The following is a 23,770-nucleotide window of genomic DNA, read 5'->3' on the forward strand; positions in this document are numbered from 1 at the left end:
TATATATGTGGAATCGGCCAAAGTAGAAAGTGTGCAAAAAATTCAGAGCTGCTTCCTTCAGGGCCAAGGTATGTAGGTCGGTCTTCTTTCTTATCCCTGGAACCGTAAGACGCACTTGAGGTTGTTTTAAACGCCACAAAGCTGAGGTTGAACGTGCTGAGGGTGTGAAGCCCGTTGGTAGGGAAGCACGATGTATGTTGACCTCGTTGGAGAAGGACGCCTGTGGTCGTCGATCTGGCAGGCAGGCAAGAGAGCTTGATTGCATCCGTGAAACATGATGAACATGGGCCCTAAGCGTGTCGGTGCTAATCTATAGGTCGTGATCGGATGGTCTTGAGCCATTATAATGGTTCCTACTGTTGAGGCGCTCCGCGGAAGGCCTAGGCAAACACGTAGTGCCTGTGCTTGCACGCTCTGAAGTTCTCGAAGATTTGACTTGCATGTTTTAGCAAGCACGGGAAAGCTGTAACGTAGAAATCCGATAAAAAGTGCTCGATATAACTGCAGCATGGAGCCCACTGACGATCCCCATGTTTTTCCGGCGATGAACTTGAAGACGTGAACAATAGATGTGAGCTTCTTCTTCAAGTGGGCAACCTGAGGGCTCCAAGAGAGATCCCGGTCAACAATGACACGCAAAAACCGATGATTTCTCTTGTAGCAGATAGGCTGGCCATTGATGCATACTGGATAAAGTGCTGCAATCGCCTCCGCTCTGCAAAAACTGAGCACTTAGTTTGCATAAGAGGTCATGGTACTCATTTCAAGGTCAGCGCACTGCAAAGGCTATATTGTGATCTGCCTCGCAACAAGTTTTCTAAGCAACCTCAGAAGAAGTAGTTACAATGTGACCTTGCGGTCGGTTCCGTCTCACTTTGTAATTGAAAAAAAAAAATGGGGATCCACGCGCTTCTGCGATGACCATATGCTAGAAGCATATGGGCTTCTGACAAGTCCACTTGTTGAAACGTTGGCTCCCGCTTTTACCTCGTTCTCGTTTTGCTCATCGTCCAAGTAATAAGTGGTCCATACGTACTGATTCGTGTCGTGGCACGCTTCACAGAAGGCGAAGCTGCGTGCAAGGGTTTAGGAAATAGGGTGTGCATTCGTGATCGCGAACGCCAACTTGCGAAGCCTACACGCAGCGTTTCTTTTTCTGAAATCCGGACGGGAGAGCTCTGGTGGCTACTGGTCAGTATATATATATATATATATATATATATATATATATATATATATATATATATATATATATATATATATGCATGGGCTTTCGCCTAAACGCCAGTCTCCACACTACACAGTTGACATCGTGCACAAAATCTTGTTTAACATTTGAACAGAGAAAAGCCGAGAGTGTCCGCGGGATTTTTCTCCGTTGAGGAAACTAATGCCCGACTATTCTTCGCAAGCAACCATGGCTGGGTAGACCTCATTTCGTCGGGCTGTAAAGAAAAAGGAAAGGAAAAAAAAGTAGGCGGGTGCAGAGAGAGAGGAGTGCAGCGCGGCTTCACGTTGATAGCTGCCGGCGTGTGTACAACGCTTGTGTACGGAACACCTGTGCCCGACGCGAACCACTTTGATTAACAGCGTGCTAGAAAGTGCGCTTAAGCGGCTGCCTAGCGCGCCGGCAGAACGAGCCATAGCTATTTTCTCTCCTTTCGCGTATCCTTCCTTTTACAGCTGTAACTGCTGTGACAGTCTTTCTGCGCACACAGCCTGCCCAGTCGCCGGGGTTTACAACAGGTATCGAAAAGCGCCGACGCCTCTAACCTCATGTTGCCGAAACTTTGATCCTTCTTGCTTTCTTCGTCACTTCAGCATCGGCAGTAGCAGCAGCAAAAACGAGAGCACTAGGTTCAAGTTAGCAAAAAAATAAAATAAAACAAAACATAAATGAGCGTGAAAGCTTAAGCTATAGGTGACCAAAAATTTCAAGGTGGCTGCTATGTCAACATAGCACCTACAATGTTTTAACAGTTCAGTAGCATATCTTTTTTTACTAGCAGTCTAGTTTCCCAGTCCTCCATTTTCGGAAGAACCTCGGTGAAGCGCAGGACTGGATTATTGCCTCTGAATAGCATTTGTCCGCGTAATCCGCTGTTTGACCTAAGCATCAAACATCAGTCGTCTCTTTGATCGCGGTTTAATAAAAGCGCGAATTAAAGGTCTCTCCGAAAGTGGCATTCGCTGCCATTATGTTGAGAAAACGCGCTGCGTTAGAGCCCTTCCACCGATTTATTCCTCAGAACATTAAAGGCCCTATAATTAATGCAAATATAGTCCATCCTGTCCGCGCACACAACATATCATCGAAGCAACCCGGAAGAAATTGTGTAGCGCCATCTCGTCATCAACAGTATAGGCTCTGCAGGTTGGTCAGGAACATATAAGGACGGTCCGCGTCAAGTTACTGAAGCTACAAGCTTCTGCGACACCGTCGGCAAGCGCACACACGGAAGTAAAACATTGTCCGAGGCCATATAAACTAAACTGGTCAAAGTGAAGTTCGCAGGACATAGTGTCTAGCAGCAGAACCACCAGCAGCACTTTGGTGTGCTTGCGCTGTCTGTCGGCCCGTATGATTGCAGTCTGATTGATCTTCTGTGTAGTAAGTTTCCTAGACGGCCTAGAAGAAAAGGCGTGTATCAGTTATTAAACTCAAACGATTTCAATAGATGTCTGCTGTGGATGAGTGCTGAGGCCCTATAACGTAAAACTATTCCAATATGTTTTTATTCCAATCTCCTCACGTCAAATTTGCGTAACCACCGAGGCAAGCATCGGGCGGTGACCCGCAGGGTTGTCTGAAGAAACCAATCAAACGCTCTCCTCATTTATAGGAGGTCACTTTTGTTTGCTTTAAAAACAAATAACTTTGCCTACACTGAGCGGCTTGTCTTATCTAATTGGCTCACAAGAGGCGAGGAGCATGCAAGTGGACAGGGATTCGATGGGACCGAGCCCCTGCACTGAATATCGATAACCGGATGAAGAGGGTTGTGCCGGCGTCTGCGATTGGTCCGCTTTCCCTTACTTAGCTTACAATCGCTGGTCGAAAATCGCGGCGGCATGCAACGGAAGGCTAAGAATGCTGCTAAAATGGATCCTCAGCAAAGGAGAGTTGGAAAAGTAAACGGGCCGAAAGTGCTCGAAAACGTTACACGGCCACGCAAGAATATTTATTGTATGCAAATAAACGCGTGCTCTCCGGCAGGTGCGAGTAGTCAGTGCCTGAGCGATCGGCGGCAGTCACCTTTTATTCCTTACGCAACGGAGCAGCCTGCGGCTATTCAGAAAGAAATTCAGTTTTATTCGGCATATTAATGGCTCTTTAACGCGTACACGTCACTCTGACTCGACGATTTTTCGCGGTTTTGTGACGTCGCGTGACAGGCAGGTGAAGTGGATGGAGCCCTAAAAATTTTGATCAATAGCCGAGGTGTAATTGCGAAAATGCGTCGAATAAGAAATAACTAGTTTTCTTTTCTTCGGTCCAATCATGCATAATCAGTGTATAACGTCATATCAGATGGAGAGCTATCGCGGTTATCGTGACGTCGTGTGACATACGGTCGACGTGGGGGTGGTCGAAAAAAGTTTTTGACCAATCGCAGATGGCTGACTGCCGAACTGGAATAGAAAAGTTTGGGATACCTTTATGTTATAGCGCCCCTAATTCAGTGTTTGCAGAATTCCCGCATAAGAGCGTAAATTGCGTTTACAGTCTATGGATGACGGTAGAATAAATACTGCAGCTATTTTCAACAGGCACAGTCTCACTAGACCGTACTTTTAACGGTGTAGAGACGGTTTTACGGGCAAGAATTTTCATGCAGTACTGTTGAAACGAATTGATCTTTGTATCTAACGTGTTAAGTGAACGTAACACCGCAGTGGTAGGAGTGAAGTAGATTCGATGTCCTGTAACACATTTCTTTCCTAAGGCAATATCACCTTATCACCTTGGTTTAATTAAATCGATAGCACGAAATCTTTTGTGAAATACTTAAAGAGCGCCTTGCAATGGCTTTTGCGAGCACGAACATTCATCTGGGCCTGAATTATCAAAGTTTGTTCGTAAGTGACGTTTGCTCATTTTTGCCCGCTTCCGCTAATGATATGTCGAACATTTCGATCGGCTGTTACCTGTTCTTACAAACACTTCTAGTGTGGGAACTTTTTTTCTGACCACGGGCCTTAATGTGCTCGTCAGCGACCAGAAATCAAGCTTATACGGCTGGCACCTAGCAATAGGCGCTGCTGTCTACGCCCCTTCCTCCCCCTCCCCCCCCCCCCTTTTTTTTTCTTTTGTGGTGAGCACATTCGTCGCAGAAAGTAATGTATCGTTATATAGGGCGCGCCTATCTTTTGATGCCGTGTCTTCCTTATTTCTAACGATGGCGGCGTGCTTTGAAATACGTGCTCACAAATGAAGCGCTCTTAAGCTAAGTGAATCTACGTGTACCTGTATTCTGAATAGTAAAGTCTTTCATTCAGGAAGTGGGACGTATAGTTCGCTTGTCGCATTAAAATGCCGTCCTACTGCGCCGGGGAGAACTGAAGCGAGAAGGAAGAATTCAGTGACCGAGAAAGGGACGGGATACGCGAAAGGGAATCATGGACGGCCAGACTATATCAAACAAAGTGGCAACGGCAACAGCGAAGAAGACGAGCGCAAGTGCCCGGCTGTTCGCCGCGCTCTCTTTTATTAGGCTGTGATCGCGTGTGATAGCGACTTCGTGCCAAGATGAAAGCCGCTCGAACGCCGCATTGTGCAACGGTCTCTCCGGTAGTATTATGTCCACGAGCGCGCCTCGCGAGGTTAAATTGGACGCGGCGGGCGCTGTGGGGGAATCCGGCGCGATCGCGACCGTTCAGATCACTCGTCAGGGATTACACGCCACCGGGGAAGAGCGGAGCCTTCGCGCGCGAGGCTTTTCAGCGACAAGCGACGGCCACCCCGCGGTGCCCTTCCTCGCGGTTTCGCCAGACGCGCTGCAGCTATTTTCCCCTCAACGCGCCGCGTCGTTCGCACTCTATGCTCCCGCGTGCTGCGCGAGCTCATTGTTTGCACCCGTTTTCTTTCCTTTCGTTTTTTTCTCCCCCCACCCTTCCCCCCCGACCTGCTGTGCTATCGAAGGGCCAAGGTAAAGATGTTAGTAGAACAACGGGGAATTCGGACGCATCTGTGTCGCCTGCCTTTTGCGCGTTTGTGAGCGCACAATGAGCTGATGCTGTACACGCTGCACTGACGTCGCGAAAGAAAGAAAAAATTTGTTGCGGTGCTGGCCTCAATCTATTTGTTTTTTGGAACCGCGATAAGATATAGCTGGTAGAAGAGAACGCATGAAAAAGCCGAAGGCGTCATTCGGCTTGGCACTGTTGAGATGGCTACATTCAGGGTAAGTGGGCAGTTGGACCCCACGTAACATTAGGAAATGCCTTTTTTTTTTCTGGTTGTTTGTTCGAGTGTTTGCAGTATTTCATTGATACTGTAATAGTGGACGTTCTCTATGTCCTCAGTTGGAGTCGAGAGATGGAGTGAAACTAGAACTATACGTTTACAGAGGAATGTTAATTCGGGGATCGCGGGATATTTGTCATTTCCAGCATTCGCAAAGTTATACATTTCCCATCTCTGCCGCAAGCACCTGGATTCCCTGCTGACATGAAATATAGTAATATTAGCAACAGAGACCAAAGAAACAACGAAGTAGATTTTGCTTTAGTAGGCAAATAAATAAAGCCAGGTATATATACTAGCTTTCATGATCAAATCTTGCGCGGACCCAAGATATTTGTTTTACAGTTCTTTTTTTACTTGCTCCTTTGGTGTTTGGTCCCTTGCTCCTTAAAGCAGTTCGCAACAGACTGTCGATGCACGTTACGGACCGTACAAACTATCAATATTTTATATCGCCCGTCTTCATATATATATATATATATATATATATGTGTGTGTGTGTGTGTGTGTGTGTGTGTGTGTGTCCGTATTGGTAAATGAATGAAATTGTTCTTTTGCATGCAGAAAACGTTAAGGTAAATTCTGTCAAAAAATAATAATAAAATTGCGTGTCACAGGAGTCCTTCAATGCTTTTTTTATGGACTCTGGTGTTAGCTGGAGCCTAGCTATAAATGAGCAACTTATTAAAGACAAATGCTTTTTTGGCGATTTACGCCCACTTGTACATATCGGGTATGTCTAGCCTCTCTCGTAGCCGATCCCGGAGATAGTGAAGCCTAAAATGGTGAGCCGACCCCAATGATAAATCTGGTACCGGTGGTACCAGCGTTATTGGTATTGGTGGTACCACTGCGCGGTACAATATCTCCGGGTGGTACCAGGGGTACCAGTTGTATCACCGTGCAGTAGCACCGCATGGTGGCGGTATCGCCGTGCGATGGTACCGGTGGTAAGGGGAACGTTGCAGTCTGAGACGCTGCGGGCCTCTAAGAATAAACTATATGGTTCAAACACTCCATTCGCACCCCCAACTCGCTCAGAAAGACTTTGTCTTTCATCGACTCCAACGCTAGTTTGAATCTCCTTCCAACTTTCTTTCTCTCAATTATGTGTGCTGTTCTTGATGCATAATTGTGCACGAGGAAATCTGCATAAAAACGGACCACGCGGCAAGGATAAATTTGCCGTGAATTCCAACCTCCAAGTGCCGCGGCACAAGCGCCATTGCGGTGACATGGCCACTTGAACCTGACTGTGGTTACAGAGTGCAACGCGGAGGCGTATGCACGCGTGTATGGAATAAGGAGGAAGGGAGGCCACGGATTCTCAGCATAGCGGCTGCGTTCTTTCCTCGTTCAGTCACGGATTCCATTTCGATGCGGGACCGTATGGAAGAAGGTGGAATACTTCAGCAACATCGTTGGGGCATATGAAATGTATATCTTGAAAGAAAGCCAGTACGTGATTCCAGAAACTATCTTTCGGTGTTCTGAAATTGGTTGCTCGTATGTCCCTGCATCGTATCTCTGATTTTACCGAAGAACAAAAAAGCGAGACAGAAATCTCGAGCAAATCGATATCAGCAGCAGCAGCAGCAGTAGCAACAGCAAAACGAAAAACAGGCTTCTAAAGGCTTCACCGCATCAGCATATTTTTTTCCCTCCATACCACACGCCTTTCTTAAAGATACGTCTTCTATTCTGTGCGGTATATTTTCTGCGCGGTGTCTTTGACTTTTATGCTTTCATCATGACTTTTACGGAATAGCTGTAAAGGAGCCACGTCGGAACTATCCGTGGCCTGTGGCGGCACAAAAGGCGACGGAAGGGGGCCGTTCTATATTCACCCCCCCCCCCCGCCCAAGATAAAAAAAAAAAAAAATGTCGCAGCCATTCATGCCGAACAGCCTCGGGCGACCTCCTCCGCGAAGCTCGAAAACGGAAAGAGCTGTCCTCCGATATAGAGACCTGTCAGATCTAACTTCGTGCCGCCGATGCCCGAGATTCGCTTGTGTTCTTCGTATAGGCGTCGCTCGGATACACGGACACCTGCTTTCGAGTAAAGTGGACAGAGGAGGCGTTTTTTCATTTCTCTCTTCAGCTGCGTCTCTTTTTATCTTCGCTTCGTCAGCGTAAGGACAAAAGAGAGTGTACCTCCGCTGGCTCGTCTCCGAAGGAAGTGTCAAGCTACGACACCGTTTGGCGGCGCGAGGACGCGTCGTGGCTCTGCCTTCGCGCTTCTTCATCGGTTAGGCTGCCGCCGCCGATGTTTGCTTTGCGCAGAGAAAGGAGGCGACGACGACGGGCCGAGCAAAATGCGCGTGATCGACGAGCCCCGTGACCGGAGGAGCGCACCCGCCGGCGCAACGTCCACGGCGCGCGAGGCCGGCAGAGCGCGCGCCGCCACGCGCGGCCACGACGCAGAGGCGCGCCGCAACGTTGCACCCGCGGTCGAATGTTGCTTCCCCGCCACCATCTTTTGTTTGTTCTTTTCTGGAACGAAGCTGCCTTTTGCTTTCCGTTGGCGTCGTTCTTCTCGATGGCCATGCGAATGAATACTTAGAAGCCGAGTCTCCTATGAGGGGGTGTGCATGTTCCGAGCTAAAACCACGTACGAGAACCTCCTGCCCGCATTCTGCGAGCGCGCGAGTGCGGCAGTGTATATGCCAGTGCCCGTGTGTATTGTGTGCGCGCGTGCACAAGCCTGACCTTCGCTTCGATAATAGCTCCAGCAGTGCTCGTGACATGCGACAGCTCAGCGTTATGCCCCAGAGCACACACACGCACAAGGAAAGAAAGCGTAGCAGATCTAAGCTGCCATTCTCAACCCGCGTGCTACCTTCATCTGAGAGTCTTGGTAAACGAAAGGTCTTTTCAAAAAATTAAGAAGCGTAACAAATTATATGCAAAATTTACTAAACTCGTGAATCTCTGTATATGAAAGCATTTCAAATATTTCGTAACAAGCTAACCAAGGAATTACGGAAAACACGGGATGCTTACTATTTGCAGGTATTTTCATCATGCATGAATGACAAAAGAAACAACTATGGAACAGACTAAATATTCTCACGTACAGAAAGCAAAAGAATGCTTCAGTTGAAAAAAGAATAGTTTTAACGGTCATTTATTGGGAGGATAAGATCTAGTGAACGCATTTAATGATTATTTTGTGCACGCGGCTGTATAACGTTTGTGATCCACCAAATAAAACACAATATCTTTTCAGGCAATCTGGTCAATGGATGTATGTTCAGCATATCTAGGACTAAACGATTCTCGTATCTGCGATACTGACGGTGTACAGGTTCAAACTGTAAAACTTGCTCTACATAACGCAGCTCCTGTTCTGGCTTACATTTACAATTTGTGTATTTCCACCGGCACATCCCCAGAGAAAATGAAGGTAGCTGAGGTAACAATACCATATGAAAAGGGTGATAAGTTAGATATTGGAAATTATTGCCCGATATTAATCTTCCTTATACTTTCTAAACGTGCAGAAAGAGTAATCTAAAACAAGTTTCTTCATGTTATGATGAATATAAGATAATTACGAATGCTCAAGATGGCTTACATAAAAACAGATTCACTGAATTAGCCCTTATTGATCTAAAAGGCCATGTCGTGAAGAGCTTCAAACATAAGCTATTAACAATAGGCATATTCGTCTACTTTGTACAGGCGTTTGACCAAATAAATCACGGTATTTAATCTACAAATTATATAAATATGAAATTAGAGACCTTTCATTGGAACTACTGAAATCTTATCTCAATAACAGACGCAAATTCTATTTTGTTGGGAAAGTTACTTAAATAACTTGAAAAAATATTCTGTTGTGTTCCACATTAATTATGGACAAGTTGTATGAGGTACCGTGACTCAATGGAACTTGAATAAATTATTACAAATACTAAAGAAAATAATATGCCTAGTCGTTAATGTATTCTAGGTGGCCCATAATGAAAACCTGTTTAAGACATATCACACACCTAAAGCCCGTACCATGTATCAACGCAGACTTTTACGTGAATAATATTTTAGTGTCAAACGTAACAATTCTCGTAGAACTCGCGAACTTATCGGAAAATTTATCCCACTATAGCACACGTACACCAAAAGTATGGAAGATAGCGTGTTTTATAACCAACTATGGCTGTTAAGTAATTGCCTGCCAAGGCTACTGAATTTGCACGAAATAGCAAGCTCTAATGTGCACGCTCTAAAACTGTCAGAATTTACTTCTCTGACACTCTCCCTTCTTTAGCCCTTTATACATATTAGCATATGTTGTGAAGTTCACGTGTTCATTTTCTCAGTATTTCTCGCGGCAACAATGCATTGCCTAAGCAAAATATTTTCTGTACTTTTTTCAATACTGACTTATTTCCATTGCTTCTTCTGCAACTGTGTTTTGTACAACGTGTAACCTTTGTGACGCCACGTAGCCAGAAGTAACAAAGGGATTCGAGGGTTCCAAGCCGCGTCTGTGCCGCTTTTTCCTCAACCTTATCTATTAATTTTTTTCTGTAAATTGAAATCAATAAAGCAAAAAACAAAAAAGAAAGTTCAAAGTTTTGCATATTTTAGTGTCAAATTTGCTGTTCGAGCATTACTTACGAGTATGACTAACTGATGGGCCACACACATTGCAATTCGCAATACAGGCGTACACGATGCCGTTAGAGGTAGGGCGCAACAGAGAGGGAGAGAATTAGGTGAGCAACAGTTGTCATTTTGTTCTATTTTCTGTAGAACGTATTCACCAGCTAGTTCGCTCACTGTAAACAGATGGCGCTTGCGCTGCGCCTAGCCATTTGTTGCCTCAAGACGTGCCCCGTAGGCTCCGCGGTGGTTCGATCCCCGGTAGTGGTTCTGAGATTAGTGGGATGAAAAAAATGCTCCTGTACTTAGGTTTAGGTGCCCGTTAATGTGTACCAGATTGTGGAAATTAATCCGCACCACCAGGACTACCGAGGCCTTCATAACCCGCTGTGCAGGTTAAGGACGATGAATCCCGCATATAAAAAAAAAAACGGCTAAATATGTTCTACGCGTATGAGTGAGGCTGTTTCATGATTAGGGGACTGACAAGTATACGGCATTCTCACGTGGATCTCTGTACCGAATGCTGATCAGCTTGCAGTGTTTCGTGTTCACAATGGAGAAGCTTCGAATAAAGATGTAGTTAACGGCGTTCTGCTAACTCTGCTTTTGTGTAGCTATGTCCTCCCAGGTTTTTTTCGGCCTTGTTTCTTTGCGCCATAATCACGGAATGAAATGCCGAATCGTCATTTAACTCAAACCAAGACGTTGCTGTAGCGGAACAATTTTGCGAATACTTTTGATCAAAGGCAACGTTCCCCGAAAAATATGTTGGCTAAATAGCACCACAGATTTAATAGGCGCTCGCTCGCGCTTGTCAGTTATATTTTTCTCCTCTCCACTAACATCCAGCCCAATTCACTGAAGCTCACTGAGACTCACAGTCACTCGTTAGAGGGTATGCTGACCAATGAGTCGTGCACATACATTAAGTAATAATGTTTGAGGCTAACTACTTAGTCACGAGGCACAATGCGAACGAGCGACGAATGATATTACGTCTTTTCTGTAAGCTACTAGAAAACTTCAAAATATGGATGTTTTAAGCTCGGAGCGTTGCATAAAGAAATCTAGCACGAGGGACACGTTCACGAGTGATTGCATAGAAAATAACGCAATGGCATCGTACCAAAAAACGGTTACTGAACCAAAAATATAACAACCTGTGGCCCCCCCCCCCAAGCCATTGACAATAAATAAAGAAAAAAGAACTGGCTAGTGAAAGACCGTAATCTTGATTTAATACGAGGGCTGGAAGTACGTACCACTGTATATTGGAAAACAATTTCTAACCATACCTTATACGCGAACCGTACGGTAATGCTTGTAGCATTTGGACAAGGCGTATTGACCTCGGAAGGATGGATATGTGACAGTTACATGTGTTCTGAAGCTTTGGCCAAAGTTCCGGGCCCTCACGCAATGACTGCTGGCGACAAACGCCGAAACAGCGGCTAACTGCGCCGCACTGGCGTCGTGCGTAGTAAACACAGGTCGCGGAGGCCAGCTGAGGGGCAAGCAATGGATGCGCCATCATGTGATCAAACATGACGGCGCCCACGGATGCGCGGTGAAACGCGTCTGTATTTGAGGCACTTATAGGAACTCCCATCTCTTAAAAAGTATTGCGCAGCTGTTATCTCTGCCCTCTATACGACTTAGAAAAAGGGAGAAAGAGAAATAAATCATTAAAGAAAAAAATGAATACGTCTAGTCTAATCGAACGGTTACGTTTGCAAAAGATTTGATTTCGTAAACAGTGGAAGAAGCTCGTAGAAAGAGACGCCGATACTCCATGGATGCTACATCGAACGCGTGACAGCGTTGCATCGAACACGTGACATCGTTTCATCAAACGCGTGGCAGATTTTAAATTTGTAAGGAGGTTTTAAATTTTGTAAGAGCTCGTGAAAATCAAGGTTTAAAGGCTTTCTGCAGGCTTTCTGCACAGATGTTAAAGATATTTATTATTACGTAATACGTAATAATAATATCTTCAACATCTTAAATATCTTTACGTAGGCAGCGGAATACGAACCGCTGCCTACGTTCCGCTATACGAGACCGACTGAGCGTTGGGGTGTGTCTGCTGGTCGTTTTATTGTTTTGCAGTCACGCGTTTTGCAGAGAGCGTGGCTCACGTCTCTGCAAGACGCGCACTTGTTAAAAAAGCGAAATCAACGCAGTTCACGCAGCAGCGGTTCGCGTGAAACGTTATCGGAGCGGAGCGTAAGTAACGCTCTGATAAAACTGTCTAGTGATCTTTACCGGGAAGCGCATACGGGGAGCGCTTCGTACTTCACATTGCATGTAGGCGCAGGAGCGCCTTATGATTAATTATGTGGTTCGGATGCTTGTTTTGGGAGCTTGTTCTTTATTGAAACGTATGGCTGTTCTGTATGTTGCATGCGCGATTCCAAAGAATGTATGTACTGTTCGCTTCATTTTGCTGATTGCTTGTAGCGCCTGCCTTACGGCGGTGTGAGCCATTGCGTTTTGCGGTACGAGCCATAGACGATGATAGTTTTCTGTCGACGTTACGCCATGAAAAAAATCCCGGGATCCTTGCCATAGACAGCGTCGCTGTGAAAGCGTTGCGCCTTTTAGAGCTTATCTTGTCCCAAACAAATATCGTCATCCATCTTGCGTGCATTCTGCGTTCGCTACATTTTTGTCAGGAAGGCTATGTCATGCTGATACCTGTATGTGGTTTGTGACCTGAAAGTGCCGGGAACGCAGTGTGTTAAAAAAAGGAAATGTACCCAAGGTAAATAACTATCTTTAAGTAAAACTCTTGCTTGGGCTAGTTGGTTCATGCTTGAAGTAGTAAAGGCAAGGCGCAGGAGACCAGGACTCAGGAAGAAGAACACAAACGACAGGACCGGCGCCGGTCCTGTCGTTTGTGTTCTTCTTCCTGAGTCCTGGTCTCCTGCGCCTTGCCTTTACTAACTATCTTTGTTTGGGGACAAGATAAGCCCAAAAAGGAGCAAATTTTTCTCAGAGCTTATGTTTAGTAAAGCGATGAAGGGGGCTAGTTGGCGGACGTTCATGATTATACTGCGCTTAGTGTTACACTGACGATTTAAGTGAAGGACAGGACGCGGACGTACGTACGTAGCGCAATTGCGCTACCTACGTCCTGTCCTTTACTTAAATCGTTATTGTAACACTAAGCGCAGTGTAATCATGAAGAGCTTATGTTATTCACGGTTAGCGAGCACCTTGGGCGTGACTTCACCTACTGTCGGCTCATTCTAACGGCCAGGCTCACAAGGTGCTCACAAGGCTCACGTACTCGCGCGAAGAGAATATGCTGCAATTGCTCGCATGGCGTCATCAAAACACTCGCCTGTCGACAGGGCTATGCATATATCTGCTGACTTGCAGTGATGGCGAAGAATTGGGAAACGTGTAGGGAACAGTACAGTGGTAAAAAATAAAGATGATAAAAAATTGCACAAGCAAGTCTGCGGCTATTTTTATACTCGTAATAAAGGAGGGAAGTGAAAAGGCAGCACGCGTCTTTGTTTCCCGTAACTGATACAAGAGGCCGCATATATATCCACCGCCTAAAGCTATCTACAGCATTTCCGATCTTCGTAATTTTTTTGCTCATACATTGCTGGAGAAATTCCAGGTGTGGGACTTATTTGCTACGTTTGGTGCGCTCGAGGAAAATATATAAATGCTATATATAAGGTTTAATGCATAAATGCGTTGTATGAGGTGTAAGAATGTGGCATATAATTCGCCCTATTTTTTGCGGTTTGCTTTCTGCCACAGCATGACAACACGCAGAGCTGGCAATGCACGGAAGCTCCACTGATGCGATACACGCGATAACCAAGTATTGTGGTTAATTCATGCCCAAACATTTTCTACAAATGTTACTAAATGGAATTCTGGCGCTGCAGTATCTATACGGCAGCCGCAAGCATGGTGGTTCAACCAGCATGGAAATGATCGGCAGTCAATTGATTCATCTGAACTTCGTCTTCAAACAACTTTCGACTTTGCAAAACTGATTATTTTCAACAAAATATTGCGTTATAAGTGCAACAATTCGCGATGGTTACAGATGCGCGCATTGACTAATTACCTCGCTGTTGTTAGAGGGCTATGAGTGCTTGGAAGTTTTAGAAATATAAAGAGCAATAACTAACGCCACGATATCGTTTAAAGCCACAAGCACGAAGATTAACCAAATTCAAGTAGTAACCACGATTCCCATCAGGTTACCTGAATGATTGCAGCGCAGAGTTTCCTTTAGTATTTTTTGTAGAAAAATCTGTGGCCCATGCCTAGCGCGTCGGTACGACATTCTCGGCGCCATGTATTTTAGGATGCGCTGCCAGTGTTCGAAGCCAGAACTTTCCGCGTTTCCGCTAACTGTGACCAAGATATTTTTTTTTAAAATAACACCTTATCATAACGTAGGTTGGCGCCTTTAGATGGCACCGGCTGCTTCTCGTCACACGGTAAAGAAGATTAAGTCACGGAAAGCACCGCAGAACACTGAACACAGTCAGTAGAGCACAAGCACTCACGGTGTTCTGCGCATGATTTCAGGAAGCCGCAGAAAATTGTGTACAGCAACACACAGACATGTATGCAGACCAGCACAGTTCCATAAATAAATCAAGGTATTTGAAGTTGTCCGTGACAGCATAGTTTTTCAGACGAGAGAGTTATAATTACACAGCATACCGCATGACTACATAACATGGATATTACGAAGTTAAGCTGAAATGAAAAATATGAAAATTCAGCGTAAGCCTAGAATCTTACTACTTGGGGTCCACCCTGGCTCGCCCTGTACGGTCGCTGAATGCGAGTGTATCATCAAGTGCGCTATAAGACGCTTGTCTGCTCAATATGCAATGCTATCAAGCTGACAGGGTTCTGTATGCGTCACCTGCGTCATATACTGTACACTCAAAAGCCGAACTGCAAGAACGGCACGAGCGAGACGCTTTGCTGAAGCGCATCCGTTCTTCCCTGATACGTGAGCACGTGCAAAGGCCCTTGAGATCAACATGAAAGGGGCTTTCGACGCTGTTCAGTGCAAGCGGAGCACCGAGCGCGCCGAATGACGCCGTGGAATAGAGCTCGCCGAATTGGACAAGCCCGTCCCACAGCAGCGCGCCATCGTCTGGGTATTGAAGCTTTTTGTACTGCGTTCGCCCGCTCCAAGCTTCACTCATCGACCGTGGTGCTCGAGTTCCAATTCAATTACGGGACGAGACGAAGATATATTTGTCCTGTTTGAGCGCGAAAAGGGGTGGAGTCTCCATTTTTGGCGGAAGAAATAGAAGCACAACATTCGGTTTGCAAAACCGTCTCCCCCTCCCCAATCCTTCCCTCTCCCCCCTTCTTGTTGCGTGTTTGCAGAGAGATGATGGAGTAGCACGAAAAAAAGAAAGAGGGGTAAGGGGGGGGGGCAGGTGCGCCTGTTATACCCGTTACAAACTCAGCAAAACTGTGAAGTCGCATGGTACTTGTGCCGGGATATTCTATAATCGTCTTCTTTCATTATTTGCAAAATACTGAGCAATTTACGTTCTTTCCTCTCTCCATGTGCATAGTTAGCGACGTCTAGAAGAAATTTAAGAAAAACCTTCCTTTTGAAACTTCAGTCAGAGAAATAACTCCTCCGTCTACCTTCTAAAGTGTGCTGAACGCTAATCTTCGTTCTTGACGGCTCGAACTGCCTTACACTAACAGTGCTCACATGCGGGAATTACTTAAGTGGATGCCCCAAGTCTGATTGGTCGCCAACAATTCTCGTCGTTATCAAAGTGTATGACATATCCCATGCTACAGAATATGTATCGTCTCAATCACTGTATCGTGTCGTATGGTAGTGTACAATTATACCGGACGTTTGAGCGCATCAATTCTGTTGGATATAACTATAGGTTATAGTTCATATTAATTATTAGCCGAATCTACTGCTTACCCCACTGCGGCCCACCCGCATAATTTAGCGTTGTCTCATATGCGCCTGAAAGTATCGGGATTTTGACCATTCAGATTACTGTGCGTTCAGTTTATTGCTTGCAAAACAGACGTGGCAACTGTCGTAAGCACTGTATTGAATGCACATTAACCTGCCCGAAATTCGTGTACTTTCATGCATATGAGACAAAAACAGCTCTAAATCACGCGTTTCGTGAAACTTTTCGCAATAACATTGGAGACCGAAATCCAGCACGTCGATAGTTCTGATCGCTGTTGGCGAAAGCGATGCGTGGGCTATGAGTAATTCAAGGGTTCTAAATCAACTTTGATCATCAGAGCTTCTTTTACCTGCACCTAATGCTTGGCACACGAGCCTATTTTGCATTGTGCCCCGCCGAAATGTGGTCGCCACGGCTGTGAAACGTCAGCGACAAAGTGCAACTGCCGTTGATGCAGGCCACTTCAAGGTTTGTGCACTTCAACGTTTGGGCTGCAAGCCTGTCAATGCTCGGCGCCAATCGTTGTTAGCTATATACAGGATGCTCCAGCTAAGTTGTGCCAAACCTATAAAATTCCCCTGTACGGTACGAGGATGCAAATAACTTATCATCGTCCACTGTCCTCTTGAGCAACACAGAGTATCTCTTACGTTGAGCTTAACTCGTTAATTAACAGTAATTAATTATCGTAGTTTTTCATGTGTTGCTTTAAACACGAAATCTTCGATGTAGAAGTTGTAGAGCTTGTACCGGAAAAAAATTTATAAAGAATTATTTTTCTGAAGATAGCTGCTGCGGTTTTAATTTTTCCGGGCTATAAAGAATGCACGCGAGATTTGAAGAAGTACCACGTGAGTGGATACTTGCGTGCAGTGACATTAGCGTCCTCAAACATGCAGACCGAGCGCAAGAACAGGCCGCAAGCAAAAATGAGATGCGATCGCCACAGCCGTCGGCTCCGATGCTTCACTACACCCCGCCAAAACCTCATCGCTTCTTACGCAATCGGTGAACCGCAAGAACGCTGATAAAGTTTCAAGAATCGGCATGCGCTCTTTATTGTATATCCCATGGATTCAATTGCTCCATATTACTTCAACCGACAAGATATCTCGTCGAAAGTGAAAGCCAAGACCGTGTTCTTCGATCCATTTCTGTTGCTGAAGGCGTCATTATGCGGTCGGTATGCATGAAGCAACGATTGGTCGTAGGTATAGCCTGTTTGAGGGCGCTAATGCCGCTGCGCACGAGCGCCTAGTTACGTGGTACATATTCAAACAAGTTCTCCACCGTAAATTTTGCGTTGAAATTAGTATTTTAGAAATTGGTAAATAATTATCGGTAATTAATTATCTGAGCTCATAGCACATGATACTTTGAGTTGCTCAATAGGACAGTGAACAATACTAAGCTTGTTGCATTTTAAGGGTTTTCTTAAGGCTTCACACTAGTCAGCTGAGACATCCTGTATAAGCATCATCGTTGCACCCCCGTTTTCAGATACCAAGACCTTTACGCCTGCGTTTTCGCCTCTTTTTGCGTTGTCATTATCCTCGCATGTGATTGCATGTGCTCTTGCCTTTCCCTTTGAGCAGAGTCGCACGCTAGGCGACTATTACGGCAGGCCGACCTCTCTGCTTTTCCTCAAATAAATTCTGCTCTTTCTCTCACGCGTACACCTCGCCGTTTATTTAGCCAGAAATTAGGCTTAAGTTAGGTTGTTACTATTCGCTAACCACACGCCACGACAATATAACGTGCATCATTTTTTTATCGGTAAAACATCGCTTTTCTTTTTTCTTCTTTAAACAGGGAGCAGTTCTGGCGCTCGGCGCAACGCGCTATATGAACTGTTCAGCGCGGGGCTGCGCACTGGAAATGAGTGCGCCGAAAATATAAAAAACAAAATTGAAAAAAAAAAAGCGTGAGCTAAACGAACAGCAGCGACGTTATTCTCTATACAGGACAGAAAGACCAACATTTGTAATCACGGGGCGAGCCAAAATGAAACTTCGCGCCATGTGCAAACATTCCCGCGCCCTTGCCGGCCTGTTAAAAAACGAGCACGTCCATTGTAATTGTTAAGCAGGGAGGAGATACGCGGAGAGGGGAGCGAGAAAATATGACGCAAACAGTGACGAAGCAATAAGATGGAGAAGCGCGAGATGTGCAAGTTACGGGTGAACAGCGCTTTCGTATCAGCTCGGAGTTAGAAAAAAACGAAAGCGTTAGCCGTCCGGGCGCAGTCATAAAAAAGTTATCTTCGTTTCTCGCGTTGAGCGCCTTTTAATTCCTTTGTTTCCATACAAGAAAGTTAAGCGGTGGAATATTTTTATTCAATCTATCCGCGAATTCCAGGCTCGAAGAAATGGATACTGTCGCGCAAGCGTCGGGACAGAGTCGTTCACTGTATGCATATTTTATGCAATCCTGCACGCTCCTCCAATTAACGTTGAATCAGGGCGCTCCAAGTTAAGACGGATGGAGCGAGCTTTCTGTCTCCCTAATTGGAAATTCTTCCCGGCCAGCACGCGTTGCCACATGCGTCCTTTGCGTCGGGGCTGGACGAACAGAAAGGAGGGAAAAAAAAGAAGAAGAAAGAGGATAAATCGTTGCTCCGCCGAGACATTCTTGTCGTAGAGAAAGTGTTTTATTCGAGCAGCCACTGAACGGCTGAAAAACATAAACGCTCGCATACCATTCATGATAGGATTCATACTTGTTCGCGGAAAGAAACAGCAAAGCAGCGGAATTTATTTTAATTCATTAGCACGGCGCAATTATATTTTTTTCTTTAACCGACAGTACGGACAGAGAGTGGACGAGGGGCGGTCACGTTGGGGCGAGGCAATGGGGTACAACTAATCGGACATAGCTGAGGCAAACGCCGATGTTCGCGTCGCCTATTAACTGACGATAATTTCCTGAGCTGGATACATTTTTTTTTTTTCGACGTAAGTAAGCAGAATTACTCAGCCGGCCGTGGACACGTGAACTCCTGATGTGTCTGGGACTCGCATAATAAGGGTGCAAATACATGTGTAGAGAGTAATGGGATGGAAAACGTCACAAAGCGTTGCGCACTGACTGGACGAGCGGCTATACAGAGCAAGGCGTGTGCACTATGAAGGCAGTTCAGCATGATGAATGTATGCGAATGAAGCGCGAACATTGTTCTCCATCTACAACACCAGAGAAAACACGTTAACGACCCGTCGCAGTTTTGAAGTGAAGGCTCCACTTTGGACCAAGAGGCCTACGAATCGGATAGAGGCTGGACGCGAGGAAGAGCTGTAAGTGATAGGGCAGAGATATATCATGGCGTCGTTAACTTCCGTGTTTCGTTTCATCTCACGTCCGCTATAGCTCTTGGACAATTTTTTTTGTTAACAAAAAAAATAAATGAACAGAACCCCGTCAAGCGACGGCGGCCAAAGAACGCCAGCTCAATGTGCTGGTGACGCGTACACGACGTGTCGTCTCCACGACCGAAGTCGCCACGATGAAGAGCGCCTGAACAGTTGACTTGGTATTCTTGGAGCGCGAGCCCGTCGTCACGTTGTGCGTCCGCTGCGCTCTGCACCTTCTTCGGTTATGCTAATTGAATGCAGGAACCTCGGCCGTATGGGGCTTCGATTCTCGAGGTGGGACACGCCGGCCGTGCGTGTTCAGCGGCTATTCCATTCTGAAGCTGTAAGCAAGCAGTACACAGCGAGCTGGATTCTAGGCGCGGCCGCGTACTGACACTTTGGTGCACGTTTATGGAGCTTCAAACTCGTCGAAATGAGTTTGAAGCCGTCCGCTATGATGTCGCCCGCAACTCAGGTGTAACATCACTACTGAAATCCCGAAATCAATCAATCAATCAATCAATCAATCAATCAATCAATCAATCAATCAATCAATCAATCAATCAATCAATCAATCAATCAATCAATCAATCAATCAATCAATCAATCAATCAATCAATTTTTTTATTTTTGTTTTCTGCCCGTTGCTCAGCAAAACGAAAAAGAAGTGTGAGAGATGGCAGATACAGTTAATCGTCCCTGTCGCTGTAATTTTTCTTTATTTGAAATTGTCATGCAAATTATGGAGTTTCATTTCAATCATATTAAGGTTATCCTGGTTTATTTGTTTCCCCTTGAGTTTTCTTGAGCTTATACTTTTTCCAGCTTTGAATTCCTTCTTTTTTTTCTATAGTAGAGTGTCTACGAAACAACACGTGGTTGTTATTTTTCTTATATTCTTAAAAATATTTATGGAAAAGGTCTTGTTACAATGTCCTTAAATTATTATTGCATTACTACAATTTTCTCACTCTTTTTCTGATCCTTCAAGAGCCCGAGTCTTCACCAAACCCCGTTGTGGCTAAGTGCAAATATGTGGAACCTTCATTTTAGTTGTCAGGCCAAAGGGCTTTTGTCATTGTTTTTCATTCCCGCCATGGTGTGTCCTGGAGCTTCAGAACTGATTTATGCTGGCGACACTTGTGGGAATGATTTTGTGTTCTGGATCATTCTTGCTTAGTCCAATAAGTAACGTTTAAAGAGAACATGCTATTGAGACTGCAGATGGTGGTGAAGAATGTCCGCTCCAAACTGCCACTCCAAATGTCGATGAAAATTTATTGAGAGAACAGATAGTGCGATGAAATTTCGAGGAGATGTTGGACACGTCAGGAGCAGTGTGTAGGCAAAGTTGAACAAGCGTGGGCGAATCACGTGGGACTGAAATTCTGTTCACAGCGATTAGAACGCTATGGAGCATTCAAAACTGCATTGGTTTCAGGACTATTCAGCATATTAAAATGACATTTGTTGAGAATAGAGTGTGTTTTATGGGAAATATGGTACAGTAAGTTTTTCGGTTGTAACACAGCAGATTATGCAACTATAGGGCTACTTGAATTCTCCCCAACGCTCGCCAGGATACCGAAACGTTTGCCGGTCTGCGAACTGCTTGGCTCATCAAGATGAAACCCCGTAGCACTTAAGTGCAGAGACATGGCCCCACTTGTCCAGAGCGAGCTCTGGCGCCTGCGTGCAGCACTGCACCCAGGCCTGCGCCTCGACAAGGCCGCCGCGCACGCATGAAGGTGCGTGCTCTTGGCGCCCCTCGCTTACAGGTCCCAAGCCCAGAAGCCACCGCCAGGCGTCGCTGGCGCAGCTCAAACGGTTTGAAATTTAGTGTTAGAAAATCAGGTGTTATGGTATTCAATGAAAACAGTGAACAGACAGTGGAGATACTGGGCCAAGAAATACCTCGGGTAACAGAATATAAATACCTTGGTATATGGATAAACGAAGGCAATGGATATATGGAAACACAGGAAAAAACCATAACAGTCAAGGGGAAGAGAAATGCAGCCATAATGAAGCACAGAGCGCTATGGGGATACAATAGGTACGAGGTCCTCCGATGTATGTGGAAAGGGGTAATGGTTCCAGGACTTACCTTTGGAAATGCGGTTGTTTGCTTTAAATCAGGGGTACAATCAGGACTCGACGGGAACCAAAGGTCAGTGTCCGCCTCGCATTGGGCGCTCACGGGAAGACTACAAATGAAGCTGTGCAGGGGGATATGGGCTGGACTAGTTTTGAAGTGAGGGAAGCTCGCAGTAAAATTGAGTATGAAGAACGGCTGAGGAATATGGAAGAAAGTAAATGGGCTGGGAGAGTTTTCAGGTATCTGTACAGGCAAACCATTGATTCACAGTGGAGGAAAAGAACTAGGAAGCTTACCAGCAAGTATGCGGCCTGTGGGGTGGGCAACACAGCAACAAAGAACGCCAAGCGGAAAGCCAGAGAGGCTGAATTAATCTCATGGGTGGCGGCAATGGAAAAGAAACCTGCCATGAGTAACTACTTAAGAGGAAAAAACGAAATCAGGAAAGAAAGCATTTATGATAACTCAAAGGGAAGCTCATTACTTTTCGAAGCGAGATCGGTATGCCTTAGAACACGCCCCTATAAAGCGAGATATAAGAAGCAAGAAGAAGCATGTGCTTGCTGCAGTAAAGCTAGGGAAACGACGGAGCATATTTTATTAGAATGTGAAGACGACTACCCAGCGGTCGATTTAGGCTCCACTGGCCTCCTTGAAGCCCTTGGGTTCAGCGGGAGCAGTGGTAAAGCAAACAGGTCCGCAATAGACATTAGTAAGAGGCGATTGGAGGATTGGTGGAAGAAAAGTAGGGAAACGACAAAAGACGGAGACGTACAAAAGCACAGTTCGCAATAGGGGATCAGAAAATTTGGACGTGGTAGTTCATAGGGTTTTTTTTTTCATTGGTTAACCTAGGTAGGATATTAGGCAGCATAGTAGCAAGAGCTTGGTGGCGCAACCCACCGCCCGGTTCCAAAGGGGACGCTCATAACATCCATCCATCCATCCGAGATTAGTAAGAGGCGATTGGAAGATTTGTGGAAGTAGGGAAACGACAAAAAACGGAGACGTACGAAAGCAAAGTTCGCAATAGGGGGTCAGAAAATTTGGCTGTGGGAGTTCATAGTGTATTTTTCTCTTTTTTAACCTAGGTAGGACATTAGGCAGTAAAATAGCAAGAGCTTGGTGGCGCTACCCACCGCCCCGTTCCAAAGGGGACGCTCATAACATCCATCAATCCATCCATCCATCCGATCGCTCGGTCAGGTGCGGCCTTATCTATACGTTGGGGAGTACATGTTCAAATACCATTACGTTGCTATGAGCACAGAGCCATTGCGGGTCATGCTTAAATGACAGTTGTTAGAGCCAGCGTATGTCAATGATCCTGTATCAGTTCTGTTCTACCACCATTGACACACATCAATAAATTTTCTACACATTGTTGCTCCATAAAATCATGATTGACAACCGCGTCCGACTTTTATCATCTCCGTCTCTCCTGGAAAAGTCAGTGGTGTCACTCAACGCAGTTCAAGATCTCGCTTACAAGGTTGCATTGGTGTATCGCACCGCTAAATCTATGCTTACATAGTTGAGCTTTTTCAAGCTCCGCTTCGTCAGTTTGGATTGCGTCTATGTTTTCCGGTTTTGCTTTCCTTTGGAGCCTCGGCTCTATGTTTTGGCCACAGGGTTGCTTTTGATGTTACATTTACATTCCTGGAACACGCAAACTATTTACTGCATTAATTTTGTTTTCCTCTCACTGTTAGGTTTCATCTGTAGTCGCTATGATCCGATTCGTCCAATGCGTTCCCATTTGCAAGATATTGAACCAGGCCGAACAACTAGTCCAATGATGCTTCTCTTTCTGCTAAATATGTTTAAATTGTGTCCGGTCTGGTATTTCAATTTTAATTTCATCCGGGTTCGCTACCTAATGTCTGTTCAAGTATGCCTTTTCTATATTAGTATTCAATATTTTTGTAGCGTTTTTTAGTTATTTCGTTTATTCCTATCGTCTCGACTCTTGGGATCAACCCTCGTAGTGGGTATGTGCCATATTAGAAGTCCAACGGCAACAATCGTCCGTGGCAATACTTCAACGATGCTCGTCTCATTACCGTCATGAGCGGCGTGAAAGGTAAACATCCAGTAATTGACGTCCACTTTGTCGCCGTTTGCGTCGCGTCGTGATGGTGCGCTTGCGGTCCGGTACTTGTTAATTAACCGGCCATTTCGGTTGGCACTTCAGCAGTTTTAGCCTCAGTTACATCAGAATATCTAAAAAAATATCGAAAATAATTAAATATATAGATATATAGAATGTCGTGAAGTGGAGGCTTCG

The 23,770-nt window shown here is 45.4% G+C and overlaps 1 protein-coding gene and 1 long non-coding RNA gene across 8 annotated transcripts in view; one reads left to right on the plus strand and one right to left on the minus strand.

Annotated features, from left to right (window-relative positions):
• Positions 1-23,770, plus strand: part of LOC142588201 (prolyl endopeptidase FAP-like) — a 501,149-nt gene that overhangs the window by 299,586 nt on the left and 177,793 nt on the right. For 2 of the 7 annotated variants that reach the window (XM_075699821.1, XM_075699826.1), the window contains exon 1: positions 5,257-5,405. The exons of 4 other annotated variants lie outside the window; for them this stretch is intronic. In XM_075699821.1, coding sequence (XP_075555936.1) covers positions 5,391-5,405 — 15 coding nt within the window. In that variant the 5' untranslated portion in view covers positions 5,257-5,390. Of the gene's footprint in view, positions 1-5,256; positions 5,406-23,770 lie in introns of those variants that run through there. One more of the 7 variants, XM_075699776.1, reaches the window with a different exon arrangement.
• Positions 1-23,770, minus strand: part of LOC142588269 (uncharacterized) — a 140,957-nt gene that overhangs the window by 80,281 nt on the left and 36,906 nt on the right. The window lies entirely within an intron of this gene.

This window comes from Dermacentor variabilis, chromosome 1, assembly GCF_050947875.1.
Source record: "Dermacentor variabilis isolate Ectoservices chromosome 1, ASM5094787v1, whole genome shotgun sequence".
Classification (NCBI taxonomy): domain Eukaryota; kingdom Metazoa; phylum Arthropoda; class Arachnida; order Ixodida; family Ixodidae; genus Dermacentor; species Dermacentor variabilis.